We start from the raw sequence: 23,410 nt of genomic DNA, 5'->3' as shown, positions 1-23,410 counted from the left end.
TCTGTAGATGATTTTCATGTTCCTGTGTGATGTTTTTAAATGAACTCTGGGTGATTAACAGGAAACTGAGTGTCTGAATGGTGATTGGCTTGAATGGGCGGTGGGTTGTCCAGCTGTGGATTTTTACAATAGGAAACATTGTGAATAGGCATGTCTGACAAACATCCTTTTTTGTCTGCCGATTAAAAAACAGCTGTGTGCGTGAGAGCTGTCAGCGTGCTGGTTTCACCTACATTATAGAAACAAAATGTCCTCACCATGAGGAAAATGTGGCATGTGCTACATTGTAATGGCACCCAACTATAATTTTGATCGGGAATGGCATGAATACTAAATAATGTTTTACTGAAAAAGTAAAAATGAGAAAAAAGGTTTCTAGTGGTATTGCACAAAATTGTGGGTCAGTAGAAAGGACAACCAGTATGTGGGTGTGTTTGAGTGTTTGGCAATGGTAATGGTTTCTGAGTTCAGTTCTAGCCTGTAGAAAGCCTGAGAGAAAAACAGATCCTAGAAAAGCGTGACAACGTTTTAAATACCAGCACTTTACCTTTTGTAGACACAACAATGCAACCAGCCACTCACTACTGCATTCTTGAAGGTTTGGGGGTCAAAGGTTAAACTGGGGTGCACTTTTTTGTTCAACAAGGTCTAGAGGTAGTGAACCTGTGAGCACTTGAACTGTTTTGGTTAGGGTTAAATGCCCAGAATCTCATAGCGTTACATGTTTTAGCACATCCACCGTTTAGCTGCTCCTTGGTTCTTCCATCAGAGATGAGTATTACTTTACCATAATGATAACATATTCATACTTTTATTTCATGAGGAATTTAAATCTCAACTTTCTGAAAAACTTGTTTCTGATCAGTCTAAACATTCTGTCTCAACGTAAAGACACATGCACATCGCTGGATCCGCAGGTGGAGGTTGCGAGCATTGCACTGACCCGCGAAAGGGTGAAGGTGCTCATGATTGGCTCACATTCCTAATGGCGGCAGTGTGTAATCAGTGCTGATTGACAAGCTGTCCGGCTATGGTTAGATGCAGGGTATTTAATTTTAGTATCTGAAATGAATCCCCCAGAATACTGCGGCACACCAAAGAGTGACACACTAAAGGCCCATCATCATAAGAATCCCCTTTAGGATCAGAGCACTATGTCTGAAAGCCATTATGGATTATACATTAGACAGATTTGTATAGAGGAAGACAAATAGACACTCCTCTCTTACTTGGTCCATTTTGGACAACTCCGAGTACTATTAAGACGAAAATTGAATAAGAGCTACACCCGACTTTTTAATGTTCTTGTGAAATACAGATTTAACCCAAAACGGTGTCTAAATTATTTCCTGCATTCTAAAATTAGACAGGCAAGACTGCTTTTTAAGATTTGCAAAAACTTAAAACATATTAAATAAGAAATATTTAAGGTATTTTAAGGTCACAAGTCAGATGTAAGCTAATATGTTGTGGCATGTTAACCATGTTAACTACTTTTCACAAGTAACTTTTAAAGCCAAGCATTTAGTAACATCACAAGATGCTATTCTAATTTATTGAATAACATGGACCATCAGGACCTCAAGAGCTCTAAAAGTCACTACATATGTGACATTGGACCACAAAACCAGTCATAAGTCACACGGGTATATTTGTAGCAATAGTCAATGCATTGTATGCGTCAAAATAATTTTTATGTCAAAAATTATTAGGATATTAAGTAAAGATCATGTTCGATGAAGATATTTTCTACATTTCCTACAGTAAATATATCAAAAATGTATTTATCATCAGTAATATGTATCGCTTAGGACTTAATTTGGACTTAACTTTAAATGTGATTTTTTTTTCAGAATCCAGATTTACAGAGATAGTATCTCATCCAAATATTGTCCAATCCTTACAAACCATACATCAATGGAAAGCTGATTTATTCAGATGATTAAAAAAATTTACCCTTATGACATTATGTGTCCAGGGTCACATATATATACAGCACAGTGTATAGTACTAAAGCAAACACTGATCACCATAATTTGGTATGTTGAAATTACTTTTTATTTTTTCATATCAATGGAGGGTGCAAATATTCTATTGATTCAATGGTATTAACATTGACAAATCAACCATTTTTAAACATCGTTTCAATGGTTGCTTGCTATCTGGGTATTTAGGGTGTTTTCACATATACACTGTTTAGGTCGACCCAAATGACGTGTCGCTCCGAGTACGGTGCGTTTGGGTCAGTGTGAACACAACAGCCGCACTCGGGTGCGCACTAAACGACCGCTCCGAGACCGCTCTAAACAGGTGGTCTCGGAGCGGCTGTTGCCGAACTCTGGGGCGACCCACCTGTGGTGTGAACACTGCTGGACCTCGGGCCGAACCAAATACAGGAAGTTCTCCACATGTTTGAGCCACTGGGCTTTCGTTGTGACGTGAGCCGGGTGTTATATTGTGGGTTAACAACAAACAAGCCAATCCTGGTCCGTTGCATAGAGATTCGCTGTCTCCTTTACGTTTGAGCTGATGATTTTATAAATGCATAGCTGTCCTCCACACACAAATAGTGACATTACGGGCTTTTTAGCAAACGGCTCCGTGAGAAAGGCTTTAATAGAACAGCTATGCAATTTCGCGTTAAAACAAAGAAACTTCGCAAAGACGTGCATCGTTTATCTCCACATCTTGATAGCTGCGCTCTCCCTGTCAAGCTGGTTGTCGTGGAAACGTGGGGGTGGTCATGAGACGGTAAGAGCTGTCAGAGACCAATGACAGCGCTGACCATTGTCACATGGTGTACGGTGCGGCATTTCGAGTAAAGTAAAAAATATATATATGTGAACACGGACCGCACTAACTGAAAAATGATACAATGTATTTTGGTGCGCTCCGAGGCCGCACCACGGTGCGCACCAACATATGTGAAAACAACCTTAGTCTGACCTCTCTTGGTACTAAACACATCTTGAACTCTTTTGAGGAGAATCAAGTAATTCGATTAGAATTAGAAATTAGGATTTAATTTCATTTAGGTTTAATATAGCCTGCAAGTTCCTGCTATTGCTCAAGTGTAAGAAGAGCTCATACTTAATACTTGACATTTTAGTTTATAATTAGTTTATATATTCAGAGTTTCATTTCTGCTTGCGCATTTCCTGCATTTTCTGGTTGTATTCTAATAAAGAGGCTTATAAATAATTATATATGATCATTATACCATTGCAAAAACAAATCTAATGGTGGCAAAATGGCCTAAAATATTTCCATAAAATATTCTTCCCATTTTTCTACCAGATATCAAACTTCTGACAGTTGAATCTTCAAACAAAAATACTTTCGACTGTCCTAAGATTATCCATTTCATTTTAAGTAGATTTCAGTATGCAGTCTCTTGTTAATGTCATGCTTAGATTTTGCATTCACGAGGGACCCCAGTACACACACATCATCTCTACCCACAATCCCCCTGGATTAACACATCCCTCCCTACGCCACTGTTGCCATAGGAATCCCTTTACCACCCGTGGCCTTCTGAAGTGGTGGATGGCATGCTTGTGATCTCTTGGTGTGTCTCGTCTTTGAATGAAAGGGGACACATGTGTGTAGGTTTTGGATTTAAAAATGTTAATGTGACATCACATCGTGTCTTTTGAACTGAGTGTTTGATCAACATGAAACTATTTCTACACACGTGTTTTAAATGGTGAATAAAGTACAAACCACTGAAGTACATAAGCATTTATATTTTGTTTATTTTTATGCATCTGGCAGATGATTTTATCAGAAGTGCAATCAAACTATAATTTTTTTCATATTTTTTTATAATTTGCAGTACATTACAGGTATACATATTATCAGTGTGTGTGTTCCATGGGATCAAAGTCATGACCTTTGCATTGCCCATGCTATGTTCAAGGAATTGAGCTACAGGGACATCTAACACGTCCTCAAATACATTTATTACACTAAAAGATAATCATATCTGTGTATCCTCTTTCTTTCATATCTGTGAGATATTCATCTTTTCTTGATGTCTCCTTAATTAAATTTCTAATCTTTATCATCAAAATCATTTTGTCTTTCAGCATTCATTCATCTCGGTGCAGGGGATTGTCCTCTTCAAGGTCCTGGAAGATGCACAAGCGTTATCTCTTCTTTGCTGGTCTTGTTGAACATTCAACGCTGTCGGTGAGTTTTTGGTATTGAAAAACCATCGACCGTTGACTGTGCCATGAGGCCACTCCCACATCGGAGAGAATCCAGATCCGCACACTTCTACAGTTGAGTTAGGGTCCCTTTAAAGGTCACGATCAACATTCATTGCTGTCGGTGGGTTTAGTTTGTAACAGCTCTCTGAACAATGAATGTAACTGTGACCCAGAACATCATCTTGTTTCTTTCATCCTCCTCTTATCCTCGCCGATCTGGAGATCTTTAAGGAAGACACAAATAGATGCCACCGCGCTGACTGCTTCCTGCATCTAATTGGTAGTTGTGTGTATCCGCGCGTGTGTTGAGCGGATAGAAGGAAATGGAGGATGAATGTGTAATCATTGAGATCTTCTTCTCATTTGGCTGTTTTGTTTCTCAAATTATATACTGTGTTCACTGCAGCTTAAAATGGCACTTGCTGTTGAATACCGGGTCTTCTCTCTCAGCTGTGTGGTGTATAATGTGTCCTGGCTCAATTGTGTACCGTTTTTGGGATTGCATGCATTAGAGATCATGTGTAGAGAGTTGCCCATGTGTGTGTGCGCTTTATCCAGTCTACAGCTCAGACATCAGAAGAGAAAGCTTCAGTCTTCAAGTCTCCAGATACTGAAACACAACAACACATTCACTGTCTGAACTATTTCTGTCTTCCTTTGACTACCTTTTGCTCTTTTATGTTCTCAGTACAAGATTATCTGTGTCAAAATATCTGAATAATAAAATCGCAGTGACGCACTTACAGTTTCTTCTTATTTTGTGTATTCTGTTGTATTGCACTTGTCTTACTTAGTATTCTTGTCTTGTTTTCAGTACAAATATCTAAAATTCTTAAAAAAAAATTCTTGACAAGCAACATGACCTAAAAGAGCAAAAAAAAGTGTTTAAGTAAACTTACTTCAAGATTTTTTCTTACCCCATTGGCAGAATGTTTTGACTTACATTTACATTTCATATTTTTTGTCTAAAAACTAGATTTATTTTCTTAGGTAATTTTGCTCATCAAGAAAAAGCATATTGATTTTAAGAATTTTTATTTATTTGTACTAGTTAGAAAGTAATTTTTGTGTCTTTTGTAAGGAAATGGGAAAAACAATAAGAAACGGCATGCAAAATGTGACTTTTATTTAATACAATGTCAGAAAAAATTGTCAATAAATAGTCCCTAGCTGTGACTGGGGCAATGCCCTTTCAAAAAGTACACCTTTGTGGTTCATAATAGTACCTTGGAGGTACATACTATAATACCAAAGAGTGCATATTACACTGCAAAAATGACTTTCTTTCTTATGATTTTTGTCTTGTTTCTATAAAACTTGTTTATGTAAATCTAAAAATTCTTAAATCAAGATGTATTTTCTTGATAAGCAACATGACCTAAACAAGAAAATCTGCCAATGGGGTAAGAATTTAATTTTCTTAATTTCTTTCTTGAATTAAGTGTTTAAGAAAAATTTTACTTATTTCAGGGTTTTTTTACTCAATTAGAAGATTTTTTTGTTGTTTTAAGAACAAATTACATTTTATATGTTTTGTCAAAAAAATTACTCCTCAAGAAAATGCATCTTAATTAAAAATATATATCTGTACTTAAAACAAGACAAAAATCAAAATGAATTTTTTTTGTCTTGTTTTTAGTACAAAATATCTAATATTTTTAATTCAAGTTGCATTTTCTTGATAAGTAAAATTATCCAAGTAAATAAGTCTAGTTTTAGACAAAATATACAATTTAAGTGAATTTGTGCTTATAACAAGCAAAAATATCTAAAATAAATAAATAAAATAAATGTAGGAGCTGTCCAAACTGAACTTGCACTGACATATCTTAAAATACATCGGTGCCCTTTGTTTTGCCATAAAATGCACACCAGAAATGTTTTTAGTTAGGCATGTTTGTTAAAACTAGTTATATTTCCTAATTAAACTAAACCATAGTCCTGGTTTAAGATAATCTTTGTCCGGCAAAAAAAAAAAAAAAAAACGATTTTCAAGAAAAAATTTGTAGTATTTTTGTCTTGTTTTCAGTAAAAATATCTAAATATTCTTAAATTAAGATGCTTTATCTTGATGAGCAAAACGATCCAAGAAAACATGTCTAGTTTTTAGACCAAAAATATAAAATGTAAGTGACTTTGTGTATAAAACAAGCAAAAAAATCTGCCAATGGGGTAAGAAATTTTGGTAACACTTTATTTTACGGTGTCTTTGTTACACATGTTACATGTAATTATTATAGTAATAACAGTTAATCATGCATAATTACATGCAACTAACCTTAAACTAAACCCTAATCCTAACCCCAACCCTATAGTAAGTACATGTTATTAATGATTATTACTTAGTACTTAAATGTATAATTACATTGTAACAGTGATACCGTAAAATAAAGTGTGACCGAAATGTTTTCTTGAATTTTTCTTGAATTTAGTGTTTAAAAAAAATTAAAGATTTTTTTGCTAACTCCATTGGCAGATTTTTTTTGCTTGTTTTATGCACAAAGTCACTTAAATTAATATTATCTGAAAACTAGACTTATTTTCTTGGGTTGTTTTGCTCATCAAAAAAAGCATCTTAATTTAAGAATTTTAGGATATTTTTACTGAAAACAAGACAAAAATACTAAGAATTTTTTTCTTGAAAATCATTTTTTGCAGTGTATAGTGTTTAAGAATGAAGTTATCTTATTTGAAGACTATTTTCTTACCCTATTGGCAGATGTTTTTGCTTGCTTTATGGAGAAATTCATTTAAATTTGATATTTTTCATCAAGAAAATGCATCTTAATTAAAACAATTTTTGATATTTGTACTTGAAACAAGATAAAAAAGTAAGAAAGTCATTTTTTGCAGTATAAAACCTCAAATACATAGTCAAATGTATACATATCTGTACCTAAACAGATTTTTAAAGATAATGCCCCAGTGACAGCTAGGGCCCATCTATTACTAAAATTGTAATTTATTAATGTAATTATTAAATTACTAATTATTAATCAACACCTTTGCTTAATAAGCAACATTTGTCATGAAAAACAAAATTTTTTTTTTAATAAACTTTGCAGTTAGGAGGATGTTATTATCAGTGTCTTGCACAGATCTGTAAGTGCTCGTGGCCCTCAGGGGCCGTCAGATCCGTAGCGCTGGGATCAAACCACCTCGCCTGAAGCATTAAATGAAACAATCAAAGCTAATGCAGAGTGACACTGTCTGTCCGAGTTATTCTCAGAGCAAACAGGTGCGAGTGAGGTGTGTATGTGTGTGCTTGTGTGATGTTTAAAGTCAACAGATCTGAAATGTATAAATGGAATGATTTTTATATGCATTTAATGCATTTTCAAATTGCTTGTTAGATGCTATTATTGTTCTTTTCATTGACTGTTGATAGAGACTCACATAATGCAGCATTTTAATCTAGACGATATTAAGCATGCAAAAATGTATGGCTGGACTTCTTAACATCAGAAAATAATACAAATCATAATGGTTGGAGTTTACATACCAGGAAAAGAGAACGTAAAATAGATTCGTTGTATCAGTCAATTGAGGTATACTTAAATGGTGGAGCAAGCATTTTTTATGTAACGTGACAGACGAACTCAACTTTGAGGAACATTAAGTAAACATGGTCAAATTTAGATTTAAAACTCTTTGTCAGAAAGGGTTTCAGATATTAGTCAAAAGATCTTAGACATTTATTCGTGTTGGGGAAGTTACGCTGTTCACTGTGGGATTGTGTGAAAGGAAAGATTAAAGCTTGGCAGTGGAGCTGTTTTGTTGCATGCCGAGTTCCTGTTTGTGTGTCTTTGTGCGTGCGCGTGTGTGTGTGTTTCTCCATTATTCAGCAGGAAGTCCTGTGTGTGTGCAGCCGTGCCGAGAGGGCCGAGCCAATGATGTCATAACCACTCATGGCTATTCATTAAACCACTCAGCTACAGGAAGTGTGTGTAATGGGGAGGGGGGTGGTCTTGGTAATCCCTATGAGTGGAGACCAAATATCCCCATAATAATACCAGTAAAATTTGACCTTGTGGGGACATGTTTGGTCCTATCAAACTAAATTATGTTTATTTGAAACCATAAAAATGGAGAAGTTTTCTATAAGAGTTAGGTTTGGGAGTTGGGCTAGGTAGCATGCACACCAAAGCTTTTACGCCAGCATGCCTGCCGTATGTTTTCAATTGTTTCTTATGGAACTGCGAAGCTTTTCAAAAAAGCCAGCAGCTGGTGGATTTCTCTGCGCTGAAAGCAGGCACTCAGGGGTTTTTCCGTGCTCAGCACTGAGCGCTGAGAGTTGAAAAAATATTCAACTTTGGGTGAAAAGCTCAGCTCGTCAAGGTCAGTTCTCACACGGCCGTCCAATCACAGTGAAGGAGGGGCAGGACAAATATCACAACAACCAACCGGCGCATCGTTCAACGACTGATAAACGAAGCAGAAGTATCACAGCAACCAAAGCACTCAGCTGAAAAAGGCTGACAGTCGGTGTCCACCTGGCATTTTCAGCCACGTTTAAAGGCTTTGGTGTGCACACCCTATTAGGGGATAGATGATACAGTTTGTAGTACAAACATTATTACACAACACAGTCTCACGGCAATGCGTGTTATAGTAATGAAAATTGTGATTAATTTATTCGTGTTTAATAGTTTTAAAAGCGGGCGAAAAATATGTAGAAACCAATGCATAAAATTACATTGCAAACCCCGAATCTAACCCAAACCCCAAGCGACAATGGTCAAAAAAACAACGATAAGAAAACAAAATATAAAATGACACGATAAAGAAAGTCGTGCCACAGACACGAACAGCCATTGATAGAAATTCGTGATGGGAAGGACAAAAAAGACATTCGTCTCCAGATACACGAAAAACAGCGGAAATTCGTGTCATCGAACACGAATAAATTAATCACAATTTTCGTTACTATAACACAACTTACCGTGAGACTGGGTTACACAGTGGCGGCCAGTGACTTCTTTTTCGAGGGGGCACGATGCAAAATTCGTCACAACATATGTAGCCCATCATGTGTGTGGTTCGTAATTTCAAAATATTGTTCTGGGCGTCGAGTGATCATATGTGCATCACGAGTTTTGTCAAAATAAGTGTCTGCTAAAGGGTTTATAAAAGAGGCACGTTTGCCAGATACTCGCATAATCTCATTCCTAATCAGAGTTTACTGTTAAGTTAGTGTCTTGCGTGTATTTTGTGAACGTGAGCGTCTATTTTATCAGAAACGGTTTTGACGCGTGTGCAGCAGGCACTTATTTTTGGCAAAACACGTGATGCACATGGTTCACATGATGCAACAAGCACATATTTAGAAAACACAAGAAATACACATGACACTCCAAACACATATTTTTAATTTGCGCCCCTCTGAAGTCACGAGCTGCCTGTATACGTCTATGTTCCTGTATGTGTGTGTGTTTCATAGCTATACTTGTGGACTAAAAATGTATTGATAAATGTCCCCAAATAAAGAAAAAACGTTTTAAATAGAGAAATTATTATACTAAATAACATTTTTATAATACCTGCTTTCAATTAAAAACAATAAAATGTTAACGTGAATTGTTTACTTAATGATATGATTATAAATGTGATTATAATAATCTCAATGAATCTTATCTTTCAACTCCAATTTTAATCGTTTCAATTTTTATTTCATGTGCCTCAAAGTTTTAATAAATTTATGTAGGCCTTTCAAATGAAAGTTTCAGTAGGCGACTTTGAGATTTACCTTATATATGAAGTTGTTTATAAACTTTTATATAACAATTTTTGTATTACTGCTCTAGTAGTTGTTATTGCGCTCCAGCCCTTCAAAGGCACTTTATAGTTCAATAAGTCTGAAATGTATTTGATGTGTGAGAGCGACACCCAGTGGACTTTTGGAGTATTTCACCATTTGTTGATTATTTCTAGGTATGCTTGTTTGGCTGTCTCAGCATTTGACAATTTGTGAATTGTTCCGCATTCTAGTCGTTCTTCTTGGATTACATGATCCATTAACCATGTTATTTCCAGGGCTAAAGTATGTATGGGGATTTCCTAATAATGTCTAACAACTTATTAACCCTCATTTGTGACAAACTTGAATAAAAAACCCTCTCTAATATTTAAAATGTTTTAAAAATCTAAGAAATATTTAAAGAAGTATTTAAAGTCTTACAAACATTCAACCAATCATAGCATGAATACAAAATGTGTCATCTGCCCTTTCATTCAAGTTCTCTTTGTTCTCTGTGGTTTCAAACATAGACAACAAGTGTCAACCAAACTGTTTTATTTAAAAAAGTACATACAAAAAAAAAAAAAACAAGTTTCACTTTACATTGAATATAATAATTTTAATGCCTTCACTTAAAAGCAAGCAAATAAAAAGTAGGCTACAATATAAAATGCATATACAAATATGCAAGGTAGAATTTTATGCAAACTGCATAAAGAAAAATGTTCGTCTTCATCATCAATGAATTACATTTACACATTTAAAAGGCACTTGTTTTACAAAGTGACATACAGTGCATTAAAGCTATACATTTTGTATGTGTGTTCCCTTGGAATTAAACCCATGACTTTTGCACTTCTAATGCAATGCTACCAATTGAGCTACAGAAACATAAACATGAATCTTGTAACAGCATCTGTTAAGTCAACAGATTATTTAATTCTTATGTTGTTTTTTCTTGATTTCCTCCACTTTTTTCCTGAGAAGCAAAACAGAGAACAAAATCATAAGCTTTATATTCAAACCTTCATTCATAGCATGTGTGTCTATGTATGTGCGTTTGTAAATCTGCAGTCTTACCTCAGTTGACTGATGATTTCTGTCACCCAGGGTTTAGATGGGTCGGCGCAGATATTCAACCCTCTTCGTGCATGCAATCTGAGGGGGAAGAATCAATTTTTTAATAAATTGTCTCTATGAATCAATCATTTAATACAGAGTGCAACAAAGCAGGTGCATGGGCATCTTTCACTTACATTACGGCATCAATGTGGCAGTTTTCTCTCATGGACTGAATGGAAAAGCCTCGGATCATAGATATATTATTTATTTTTTTCTGTGTGTACTTTCTGCAACATGCTGTAAACACAACAACGTGAGAGAATTAATTAATTTAAAAAAACTTGACTGATTCATCATATATCAAATTACGGATAAATTCAAAATACATGCAAATGTACAAATATAAAATGAAAACAAAGAGACACAAAGTATTTGTCATGTCAATAAAGCACATTAAAACTGAAAGAAAGAAACAAGTTAAACTGGTAAAGTAGGTAAAGAGATACTTACAAAAAGCTAAGGCTTCTGTGCAAAGTGTACTGAGAGCCAGAACCATCAGCATGGAGGTAACTGAAATCCGAGCCATTTTCTGTCTGTCTGTCTTCGGTTTAACTTGTCTGTGATCCTCAGAGCAAGAGTCAGATGAAAGGTGTGAGAGTACAGTGATATGCGAGCAGTTTTATACCTGAGGTTGCCTGTGGAACAAACCATCTGACACGAGTTTGGGTTTTCCATGAACACGTAAAGTACACAGCACGTGTGTTCAAACTTATCATTAACCAAATCAGGCAACAGTGAATCTCCTTTCAGTCAAAAAATATGCAACAAGGAAGAAGATGGCCTGAGGGAAAGTACTGATAAATGTTCAGCATTTACTTCCCTCAAAGCGAATGTGAGCCAAAAACATATTTGAATTGTTTCCTAGACAGTGGAAACTCCAGGAGCTTTGTGTTTGGGGCTAAAGGAGGATTATTATTAAAGGTCACTGGAACAAAGGAAAAATTCAGGACTAAATATTCCCTAAACTTTTGAGTTATTTTTAACTTCAGAAAGGTTAAATATAAACAGGTAGACATATCATAACATGGAAACACAATACAATAAGGAAGTATTTGTTAACATTAGTAAATGCGCAGCTAACATGAATATAAAATAAAATAAGCAATATAGTTTTCAGCATTTATTAATCTTTATTAATGTAATAATAGTAGTAAAAGTATATATTAGTAAATTCAGAAATGAAGACTAATAGATGCTCTAATACACCTGCACTTTCAAGACATTGTATATATTACATAATATCACACTTTCTTCCTTCAATCCTTATACTGTACATTTTTATTGTAAATACTACATGTTTTTATTTATTTATTTTACTTCTATCTTAATTTATTTCTCTTTTTTGTTCTTTATATTAATATTGTATTGTACACTGCTAGACTGCCTGAGACTCACATGAAGCATTATATGTACATTTCATGACAAATAAAACTCAAAAACTAGTTCTCGATGGCTAATGCATTTACTAATGTTAACAAATACAACCTTATTGTAAAGTGTTACCCATAACCAGGGTGCGATTTGTGAAAAAAACAGAGGGGGGGATGTTTTCAGAGGCGTCGATTTCGGCGCCGGTGGGTACTCACCATATTTCGTCATGAGTTATTTTGAACCCACCACTAGTTTTTACTTTTTTGACTGTTTTCAGTGGTTATGAAGAGCAATATGAGAGAGAAATTTGGTAATCATTGTCCGACCTAACAAAAATCCATTATAATATATTTTTTTTATATATATTTCTAATTAAAATATTTCTAATATTCAGAAATGCGCTCTCCGCTCACGAGCTCTGATCGGAACAAACCCGAACCTCACTGTCTGCTGAACTTGCGCAGAAACATCAAAATAACCAGCTTTTTAAAATGGTTTTAAACTAAACATTTAGACTATTTTAGCGCAAATTATGAGCTTATTGACGATTTTTTATCATTCTTGACATAATGCGTCTGTTCACAGCACATTTCAAAACATTTTAATTCATAAAAATAAATCATGAGAACATTAACTTCATCACTGCATTTGCAGGAATTGTAAAAAAATTCTTAACTCATGAAGCAGCCTAACGCAATATTTTTACACTAATAGTTTATCTTTCCCCACACATATGAACTGTGATCATGCACAACGAAAAAACACGCAAGAATTAAATCTTGAATGGCAAAACTGTATGGCACAACGTAGTGTCAACTTAAACATATATGAACAATGTATTGATTGCAAAGTTAAACCATAACAGTAGAAACAGCTTTACTGCTGCTTTTAAAGTAATAACATTAACTTTACACCGCAATGCTGAGCTACAGTGAAATGATAGAAAAGACAGATGCATTATGTCAATTAGCCTCATTTGCGCAAACTGGACGCGCCCGCGCCTCGCTAAACGCCTCATCTGCATTTATCATGTGTCACTTCTGCCATTCTCAGTGGTGTGACTGGGACACTTACTCTGCTTGTCATCATAAACAGATTATCAGATTGTGATGTTTATTCTCGCTTTATTAATATGCGGATGAATATGCTGCCTTCCATCGTTTCGACACACAGCTCCATAACCATCTCGCATGTGTTGATAGGCTTTTACTCGTGAGGTGTAACCGGGTCTGTAACCAATCAGGTAGCGCCGTGGGCGGGACATTGAGCAAGTCTTCAGAGTGGTGAATACAGAGAGGCTGCGCGGCAGCTGTATCAGAGCCAGCCAAAGCAGCGCATTTTAAAACAAAATTGACTTTATTCAAACCACGGATCCGTGATAAGTTTTGTGATCCGTCTCGCCACTAGTGTAGTAGCACTGATCACTTTGAGGGGGGGATAAATTTATCCCCACCGGGGATAAAAATTATTAAGCAGAGGCAGGGATACATTGACCAGAAAGGGGGAAATCCCACGCATCCCCCCCAGCAAATCGCACCCTGCCCATAACTGTTTTCTTAGACAATAACTAATCTTGAATTTATTTACACACTAACATTCAAAGGCAAACAGGTACTCAACTAAAATGTTTTTCATGATCTTATAAACCTTTGGATCTGAAATCAAATATCTGAATGATCGAAAAAATAAATTAAATATTTTTCTGAAATGGATGGCGTACTTAATAAAGCAATCAATATGAACCCACACTGTAAAAAATACTTTGCTGCCTTAAAATTTTTTGTTGAATCAACTCAGATTTACAAGTCTTGTCAACAAAGATGAGTTGTCACAACTTATAAAATATAGTTGAGAAAAGTCAACTTAATTTTTTAAGTTATAACAACTCACCTGTAGTTATAACAACTCATCTCTAGTCAAGATAAATAATAGTAAGTTGAAATGACTTGTAAATCTGAGTTGATTCAACAAAAAATTTTAAGGCAGCAAAGTATTTTTTACAGTGCAGTATAGATGTGAACTCCTTCAATACATTTTATGAAGCATCTAATGGTGAGACCTAAAGAAACTGCTTGATAAATGTGATTATTTTAATAAAACATTTTCATATAACTTAAAAAAAAAAAAAATTCCTATAGGTACTTTTGTGTTATTCCATAGTTTACTGTCATTCCATTGTTTACTATTATTCTAATGTTGAAAAAAATATTATTAAAAGTGACTCTAGAAATGACTGGATATTTAGTTGTGTTTTGAGACAAGGGATTTCAGATTTTATTATTTTATTATTTAAAAATATACTTAGTCTACATCAGTGTTTCTCAAAGTGTGGGGCGGGCCTCACTTGTGAGGAATAGGAACATTACAAGTGGGGCGTGACAAATAGGAGAAAATTTGGTCATTTTGTGCCTATATACAACTTAAATAAATCAGACTGTAAGAAAATGTCACGCGGAAACGTATAATTGATTACGATTTTGTTGGGACGATTGGGACAGGTGGGGCTTGGAACCCTTCCCTACCTCCAAAGAGGGGAATGGCAGAAAAAGTTTGAGAAACACTGGTCTACATGGTGGCTCTTTAAAATGAACTGCTGCACTTCCTGTGTCCCATACAATGCATAAATAAATGTAGCTGTAAAAATAAATATGTTTCTATTTTTTAGATTTACTGTTTTCTTCATAAAATCATTTTACATAAAGAACATTCTGTGAAAATATAACTATGATTTCTTTAATACTGACTGAGTACAATAATGTCAAAGATTGAAATCAAATTAATCAAATTTGATGCTTATTATCTCAGATTTAGATTGTAAGACTTTATTCTGGTTTTTACAGCAGGGTCAGAGATATGATACAATATATAAGGAATAATTGACGACGGGCGTTGAATTATTAGAAATTATACCAAGGGTCTGTTGAATGCTGTATTCTGATTGGCTGAGAAATGTTAAGTGGGTATGCATTAATTTCTGATAACCGCACACCTAACTTGTCAAATGTCTTAAAATTAGGCACCAGAGCAATGTTTGTGGTAACCGTGGTATAAGAGGAATAATTGACTCCGGTCCTTTGAATTATTTGAAAATAATGCACACCCGCGGGGTAACATTGCACCTTGGGTGTGCATTATATTCTTATAATTCAATGGCCCGTCTTCAATTATATCTTACATAACGCACACCCAAGGTGGTAATGCAGCTCAATGCGAAGCGGAGTGCTGTCACACAGCAGGTGTGCATTATTTTCTATTATACCACGGGCCTGTTGAATGCTTTATTTTGATTGGCTGAGAAATGTTCCACTGTCTTAATTATTTTTCTGTAAACCGCACACCTAACCAGTCAAATGTCTTAGATATAAAAAAAATAGGCAGCAGAGCAATGTTTGCGTGGTATAAGAGGAATAATTCACTCTTGTCCTTTGAATTATGTAAGGAATAATTGAAGACGGGCCATTGAATTATAAGAAAATAATGCACACCCAAGGTGCAATGCCTTACACCGCAGGTGTGCATTATTTTCAAATAATTCAAAGGACCGCAGTCAATTATTCCTCTTATACCACGGTTACCACAAACATTGCTCTGGTGCCTATTTTTAAGACATTTGACAAGTTAGGTGTGCGGTTATCAGAAATTAATGCATTCCCACGGAACATTTCTCAGCCAATCAGAATACAGCATTCAACAGACCCGTGGTATAATTGATAATAATGCACACATGCAATGTAATGGCATTTCACTTCACGCCGTGCTGCATTACCACCTTGGTTGTGCATTATTTTCTTATAATTCAACGGCCCGTCGTCAATTATTCCTTACATAATTCAAAGGACCGGAGTCTATTATTTCAGGTTATGTGTGCGTTTATCATAAAAATAATCAACATCCGTGGAACATTTCTCAACCAATCTGAATAAAGCATTCAACAGCCCTGTGGTATATGGTATAATATAATATAGATAAAAAAAAAGATTTTGTTCCAAAGAATCTTGAAATTGTAGAGTTTTCTGTATACTCTCAAATGTCTTGTAGCCCATTTAAATAGCAAACTACTGTAAAATCAAGATTATTTCTTAAAGCGTGTTATGGTGCTACTGATGTGGGACTAAACTTCTAGCAGGGACTTTGCGGTTATACCTTGCGGTATTAAAATGACTACATTACAAATTAATGCTGCATCATAATAATTTAACTAAACACAACCACACTCACACAAATGGATTGTTCCAGACCGACCACTAGACTTTCGTTCTCATTTCAACATGCTATTGGTTCTGAGTGGGTGCAAACGGATTTGGTTAGTATGTTTTCTAGGTCGTAATGTTTTATGTAACACATCGAGGAGTGAAATAGGTCAAAAGAATGAGAACAAAATCTTACAGTGTTCCGTTACCGCAGAGTAATTTCCTTTAAAAACCACATTATTTGCACTATATGCTGCACGACTTTAATGTCTCTTAAAAATGCCACTTGAAAGAGTTGAATTTACTACAGTAACCCTTTGATTTCATAATACACCTACAGGTTTAGAAAGGCGTTAACCTTCTTGACATTTTGAGATTCAGATCTATAACAGACACTTGTGCTTTTATAGACAGAATGGGAATTTATCTTAAAGCCGTTTCTGTCATGCAATCTGATTTAAGCTGTGATAAGAGATCAGAGATGAGACATCAGGGTTAGGTTATGAGAAAACGGAAATGCCTTTGAACAATGCTAGATGTTAAACTAAATATTTATGGTTTATTTATATTGTTTAACTTCTCTTGAAAGTAGATATTTATATAAAAAAAGTATTTTTAAATGAAGAAAAATAACAACTAATATGTAGCAAAAATATGAGAGATCGAGTAGAAGTGTCTGGCACGTTATCAGATGTTTCGATCAGATCAAAGCTGTGATGATGAGAAGATAGATGAGTGATACTGTAGATATACTGCCAGGAAAGATGCATATCTTTGATCACTAAATGTCTTATACATCGTGTTTTACTAATAATGTAAATAAAGTTTTCAAAACAATATTTAGGACGAACAAAACAAGAATATGTACTTTTATTTTAAAGTAAAAAGCTACAAACTCAACAACTGACTTTAAGAAAACATTTGTTTTTTAAAAACAATTGTCTACACTCTTAAAAATGAAGGAACTTCACGATGCTATTGAAGAACATTTTCTGTCTAAATGGTTCTTTTAAGCAGTGGTTCTCAATTTGGGGGTCCTGAGATGGTGACAGGGGGGCCCAGTTAAATGACATACGACATAAAATAAATTAATTTATCATAAATTCTGTGTTTTTAAACCTCAGAAAAATAAGGCTAAACATCAGTACAACATTGTATTATGTAACATGTTTTGTTTAATTCAAATTTAAGTTTTATAATGTTTTATGTCATACATTTTTTTTGGGGGGGGGACGAAAGGATGGACGGTAAGGGGGGTGCACACAAAAAAAACACGTTTAAGAACCACTGCTTTAAAGCACCTTTAACATCTGAAGAACCATTCTTCTAGGTAAATAAAGGTTCTTCAGATTATAAAAATGTAAGAAATGTTTCTTTAAAAAAAAACTTTGCTTAAATGGTTCTTTGTGGAACCAAAAAAAGGTTCTTCTATGGCATCGCTTTATTTTTGAAAGTGTAACCTCTACATTTAGCTTTAATTTATTTACCACATTGATTTTATTATCATTGTATACTGCTGACATAAGATACTTGTACATAAATATACAAATAAATGTAAAAGTAGAAATCAAAAACTTTGAACTACTTTGAAGTCAGAGCATTGTCTTTTTTGTATTAAATAAAAAAAACATTTTACCATTATTCATTGCTGTCTACCTGTACAGTCAAAATTATTATTATAAAAAATAAATTATTGTAATTTTGACACCAGTAATATGATAAAAAAATAGATGATACAGTTCATATCAATTTCTAAAAATGGAATATCCCACTCGATAAGACACACACCTTTATCTGACCTACAAACATTTACACCCTGATTTTCCCCTGCTTTCCACCCTTCAGTTCCGCTAAAATGTGGTCTCCAAATTCCCCCATACACCTGTATATATTGTAGCTTCTTGGGATCTCAAATAATCTGGACACAAAGCTCCTAATGTTGTAACCTACTGTACAGCTGTCAAGATCGTCGTTTAATTTTTACAATTTAATTTTCCTTTTCTTATCCGCAAGTAGCTCAATATCGTCCAATGATGAGCAGACTCTTCCTGACATCATCCACGCTGCTGTTGTTGCTGTGCATCTGGGTCAACTCGATTGAAAGCAGTAAGTTGAAACATGTTTATGATGTTTATCATTATAGATCCTTTGTTTTGGTGTATTTTTTCAGTACTTTGAATTCACTGAAGGCAATGTAGAACTGAAGGCTTTAGATCTGATAACTTATAATCATGAATTATTATACAGTGATATCTGAGCATCACTGTAGAGTAATGCATATGATTTAGGGTTTACAGCTGCACAGAGCGCCAATAGGTGGGGATAGTAAAATATTGTCATAGTTTCCACCACTAGAGGAAACCGGAGTGCTGATATTTATTCTGTGGAACATAAAAGGCAAATTTGGAAGATACTTACATTTGTTTCTTTTCCATATAATGGGTGTTCAAAGTGACCACATTCGTCATGTGTAATATACTCTTTTAAAAGTTGGTTTTAGTGAGGAACTGAAAAACTTCCCCTCTGCTTTGTAATCTCATTAACATATCCAAAAAGTTGATGTGCCTCAGGTTACATGTAACATATAGCATATGGAGATAGCAAAAAAAACCGGAATAGAGATGAATTACCATCTAAATAAAGCTTTGGGTCAGGTTAGTTGTTAATGTGTCATTGACCAAAGAGAAATTCATGTCTGTTTGTTTGTGTTAAGGTCCAGTACGGTGTTGTACCAAGTATTCGACAAAGTCCTTTCCTCTACAGCTGCTAAAAGATTACAAGCAGCAAGATGACACCATGACATGTAACATACCGGCTATTGTGTAAGTAAAAATCAATGATCTCTATGTGTGTGTACAGTGCGTGCTTGTGCGTGTTTGTTTATATATAATCTTTGATATTTTATATAATCGTATCTGTTCTTTTGTCTGTAGTTTTATTACTGTGAAGAACAGAAACATATGTGCTAACCCCAATGACCTCTGGGTTCAGAATGCCATATCACATATCCAGTGAGTAAAGCATCACCAAACTTTGTGTTTCATACCAACATAATTGAACAGTCCATGTGTTGAATAGCAGATTTAACATCTGTAATGTCATTAATACTAAAATGTAAAATAACACTGACCTATAAAGTTAAAACTGCCATCGGAATGAGCTATAAAAATATTAATACATGTTATTTGTCTTTTTCAGGAAAAAAAGGAAATTATAATAATATAGACACCTTATCTGCCTGAAATAGTTCGCACTGGAAAAACTTAAATAAAATATATATTATAATGAATAAATTTAAGTGTTTTAATCTACACCACGTGGTCCGTCTCTTTCATTCATGAGTTTTGTTCCATCTTTTCACTTGTGGTCAATCATACATATGAATAGTTTACATTGTGGAAGTTCACCCAGTTCTTCTTTCTAACTTTGCTCTGGCATTTTACAAAATTACACCGGGGAAAATGTGATTCTAGGCAGAGGTAAAAGAAAAACATTTGAATGGAATGGAAACATGTTCATTAAATTGTATACACATTTAAAAATTTATGTATACACATTATCCAAAGGCATTTATCATATTTATTAACATGGGTTAGTAATAATGCTAAAAGTTATTTATGCCGCTAGATGTCAGTGTTGCTATAGTGTCTTTGTTATTTTGGTTTTTGAAAGCTCTTTCAACCTCAACCCCAAATTTTAACAAAGTTATACTGTGTATTAATATTTATCCACTAAAGAACTGTTTATATATTTAAAGCAAAACACAACGCAATAACCATTGCAGAAGTTCAGATGGATTTTATATTTATTTGGAAATTTGTATTGAAAAAAAAAAACTATAATTTTTTCTGAAGTTTGTACTAGTAATGTGCTGGGTTATTGATGGAATGTTTATCTGGTTAATGGAAACCATTAAGTCCTACTTGAATGAGGCCCAAAACACAATACGGCCGTTTCTTAATTTGAAGGCTGCAGCCCCCGGAAGTGGCATTTCTAGGCTGCACACGTCATCAAGACTTAATATTAAAAATTATAAAGCTTACTATTATTATTTTTTTTAATTATTAAATGATCGTAAATTGTTGTGATATGCTTATGACTTGCGAATGTAATGTCCAGTTAACTTAAAAAAACATGCTTGATGACGTACGCAACCTGCATATGCGACCTCCGGAGGCTGCAGCCTTCGGATTGAGAAACGGTCTACAATAGAGAATGTTAATTATTTTAATAGTAAACAGCTAAAACCGTTTGAATTTACATTGTTTTTCCAGGTTTTGTCATTTATAAACAAATAAAAAACTATATTTGAGTGGATTGTTACGAATATTCGACAGTACTTTACAAAAATGTTTCCGGGGACGAAAGATTAAAACGCCATTTCCCACAAACCCTTGCGCCACTGACGGGTCACAAACCAATATGGCGGAAAGCAGCGGCGTGCAGAGCGAAGCTATAAACGAAAACATTCCCGTTTATGAATACACAGACGTGAGCTCCAAAGAGTTTCACATCGGTGCGTTTAGAGATTTATACCTGAATGCTTTGAATCCAGATGTGTATTCGTACAGCGACCATGGCCCAGAAGTACGAGACGTGCAGCTCATTGAAGATTTGGGAATTGATACCGAGACCCTGGAAGAGCTGAAGAACATATGCAGTGTTGATTCTCTAAAAGGTGAACATGAAGACACGGACACCGTGCCAGCAGATCCCCAGCTCGCCACATTAAAATTACGCAAAAGAAGGCAAGATTATAAAGACTCTTTAACCAGGGACCTCGTGGACAGACATGAAGCTTATAACAACGAAATGGAGATGATGTGTGTGGGTAAGAAGCCAGATGACCCCGTGAACCTGGTTCCTGAGGGAGAGATCATCCTGACATTTAATGTGTTGTATCCTGCGCTGTTTCAGCATTTTAAACATGTGAGGGCATATCAGACCCTAAATGTTTTGGGCTCTCAGAAGCTGAGTGAGCTCAGAGATGCCATCTGCTGTGTCAGTGATCTGCAGGTGTTTGGAGAATTCAGCAACAATATGGATGCTGTGCCGCAATACGTCAGCAAAGATCATTACAAGTCGGCTTTCTTTTTCTTCAATGGCACTTTCTACAATGACATGCGCTTCCCAGAATGCCGAGACATCAGCACGACCACAATAGAGTGGGCCAAAACCAGAGACTTCCCAGATTTCAAATCCGCAAAGATGGAGGATACGTGTTTCTATGACCTGAAGATGAAATTGGGATTCCCGTTTTACTACACACACCAGGGGGACTGTGAACACGTTGTTGTCCTCACCGATGTCAGACTGGTCCATAAGGACGATTGTTTGGATCAGAAACTCTACCCGCTTATCACTTACAAGCACAGGGTTGTGACCCGGAAGTGCTCAGTGTGTCATACCTACATCAGCAGATGGGTTACTACTAATGATGCTTTGGCCCCCACAGACCCCTGTCTGTTTTGTGACCAGTGCTTTCGATTGCTTCATTACGATGACAAAAATAACAAAATAGGAGATTTCCTGGCATATGCCTATGTTGATCCTGGCACCTTTAACTGATTCTTGTCTTTAAGAGGAGAAGTGGTCTGCAGATGCCTAGTGTCTTTGGAAATATATTGTGACTTTCCATAATGTTTAACATGATGTTCAACAATGTTAACACGGAGAGCATTTGTTCTGTTAAATGGCTCTGTACTTTAGCACTTTATATAAAATATCATACATTTAGTTTTTGATAATTATGTGAAGTTCTCCATTTTATTTATTTTTTTGTAAATAAATGACAAACACTTGAAATAAAAATAAAACATTTGCAGAAAACAGACTGTTCATACTAGACTACTATGAAGATTGTCATGTTTATTGGAGATCAGAGTTCTTCAAACTTTATTACTTTAGTTAATGTGTGAAAGGATTCATGAAGGGCAGCATAAGACTAACGCCAGTAATGATTCCACTTTTGTTCATTCCTCTATGAAAGTCTTCTTGATTGAGTTTCAGATGCTGTTAAACTGCACTAAGATGAGCTTAATGTCATATTAGTCTGTGTTTTGTACTGATCTACATTTGTGTTTATCAAGCTGTTATTCACCTGCATCTGCTGATAAATCAAGAGTCCAAAAAAATAAAGACGTGAATGAATGACTCACTTCACCTGCCAAGCAAATTTATTAAATAAAGTAACCCAAAGAACAATTAAAATGCTGTAAATATGACATCATTCATTAGTTTATGCTGCACTTACTGCTGTAGTATTTTTAGTATTGACATAGCTCAGAAAACTGTGATAGAAAGTGTTTTCATACAGTATATGCAGATTGATGTCTTGCACAACTTTCTATAAAAAACGTACATAACTTTATGAATACTTATATCAAGCAAGCATAAAGAACAAAACTAAACATGAACTTGAAATTATAGATTTACGCTGACAAGAACACATACATTTGTATGAGATCCTTAACCACAGATGGGTATAAATTAGTTTACTTAAAGCTCAAACCCTTTTACAAAATACATTTGCAGAATAAATGGACATAGTGGGTCAATAAATGTAAATCAGAAGAACTTTTATCAATCTTGCTTGTGAAGACTTACATACAGTATGATTTGTTGTTACTGTCCGAGATGACTCTTTATATTCCTTCTGTTCCTTTATTTACAATCTACTGTCATTATTAAATACGATTTGATTATTTTACTGCTTGATTTTAACAGGCGTTCATTGGTTAAGTATTAATACAGTAATTCGTAATAAAAGTGACTTAACA

At 35.0% G+C, this 23,410-nt stretch overlaps 3 protein-coding genes across 3 annotated transcripts in view; 2 read left to right on the top strand and 1 right to left on the bottom strand.

Moving 5' to 3' along the window:
• Positions 1-19,890, top strand: part of ccl20a.4 (chemokine (C-C motif) ligand 20a, duplicate 4) — a 36,740-nt gene extending 16,850 nt beyond the window's left edge. The window contains exons 2-6 of the mRNA XM_065262005.2: positions 4,089-4,191; positions 18,648-18,737; positions 19,345-19,453; positions 19,565-19,642; positions 19,830-19,890. Coding sequence (XP_065118077.1) covers positions 18,662-18,737; positions 19,345-19,453; positions 19,565-19,642; positions 19,830-19,848 — 282 coding nt within the window. The 5' untranslated portion in view covers positions 4,089-4,191; positions 18,648-18,661 and the 3' untranslated portion in view covers positions 19,849-19,890. The remainder of the gene's footprint in view (positions 1-4,088; positions 4,192-18,647; positions 18,738-19,344; positions 19,454-19,564; positions 19,643-19,829) is intronic.
• Positions 10,489-11,963, bottom strand: ccl20a.3 (chemokine (C-C motif) ligand 20a, duplicate 3). Its single transcript, XM_065262276.2, has 4 exons — positions 11,521-11,963; positions 11,205-11,307; positions 11,029-11,106; positions 10,489-10,927 (listed from the first exon to the last, which is right to left on the bottom strand). Exons 1-4 carry the CDS (start codon positions 11,594-11,596, stop codon positions 10,885-10,887), a joined length of 300 nt encoding a protein of 99 aa, XP_065118348.1. The 5' UTR covers positions 11,597-11,963; the 3' UTR covers positions 10,489-10,884.
• A 1,126-nt stretch (positions 19,891-21,016) lies between the features above and the next one.
• Positions 21,017-23,214, top strand: snapc3 (small nuclear RNA activating complex, polypeptide 3). Its single transcript, XM_065262308.2, has one exon. It carries the CDS (start codon positions 21,054-21,056, stop codon positions 22,197-22,199), a length of 1,146 nt encoding a protein of 381 aa, XP_065118380.1. The 5' UTR covers positions 21,017-21,053; the 3' UTR covers positions 22,200-23,214.
• Positions 23,215-23,410: the final 196 nt, after the last annotated feature.

This window comes from Paramisgurnus dabryanus, chromosome 6 (assembly GCF_030506205.2).
Source record: "Paramisgurnus dabryanus chromosome 6, PD_genome_1.1, whole genome shotgun sequence".
NCBI classification, from domain to species: domain Eukaryota; kingdom Metazoa; phylum Chordata; class Actinopteri; order Cypriniformes; family Cobitidae; genus Paramisgurnus; species Paramisgurnus dabryanus.
This window is presented reverse-complemented; position numbering and strand designations above follow the sequence as displayed.

Coding starts and splice junctions, on each gene's coding strand:
- ccl20a.3 (XM_065262276.2), bottom strand. CDS start 11,596: ATGGCTCGGATTTCAGTTACCTCCATGCTGATGGTTCTGGCTCTCAGT. Junction 11,308..11,520: donor CACAGAAGCCTTAGCTTTTT/GTAAGTATCTCT, acceptor TTGTGTTTACAG/CATGTTGCAGAAAGTACACA. Junction 10,928..11,028: donor GAAATCATCAGTCAACTGAG/GTAAGACTGCAG, acceptor TTTGCTTCTCAG/GAAAAAAGTGGAGGAAATCA.
- snapc3 (XM_065262308.2), top strand. CDS start 21,054: ATGGCGGAAAGCAGCGGCGTGCAGAGCGAAGCTATAAACGAAAACATT.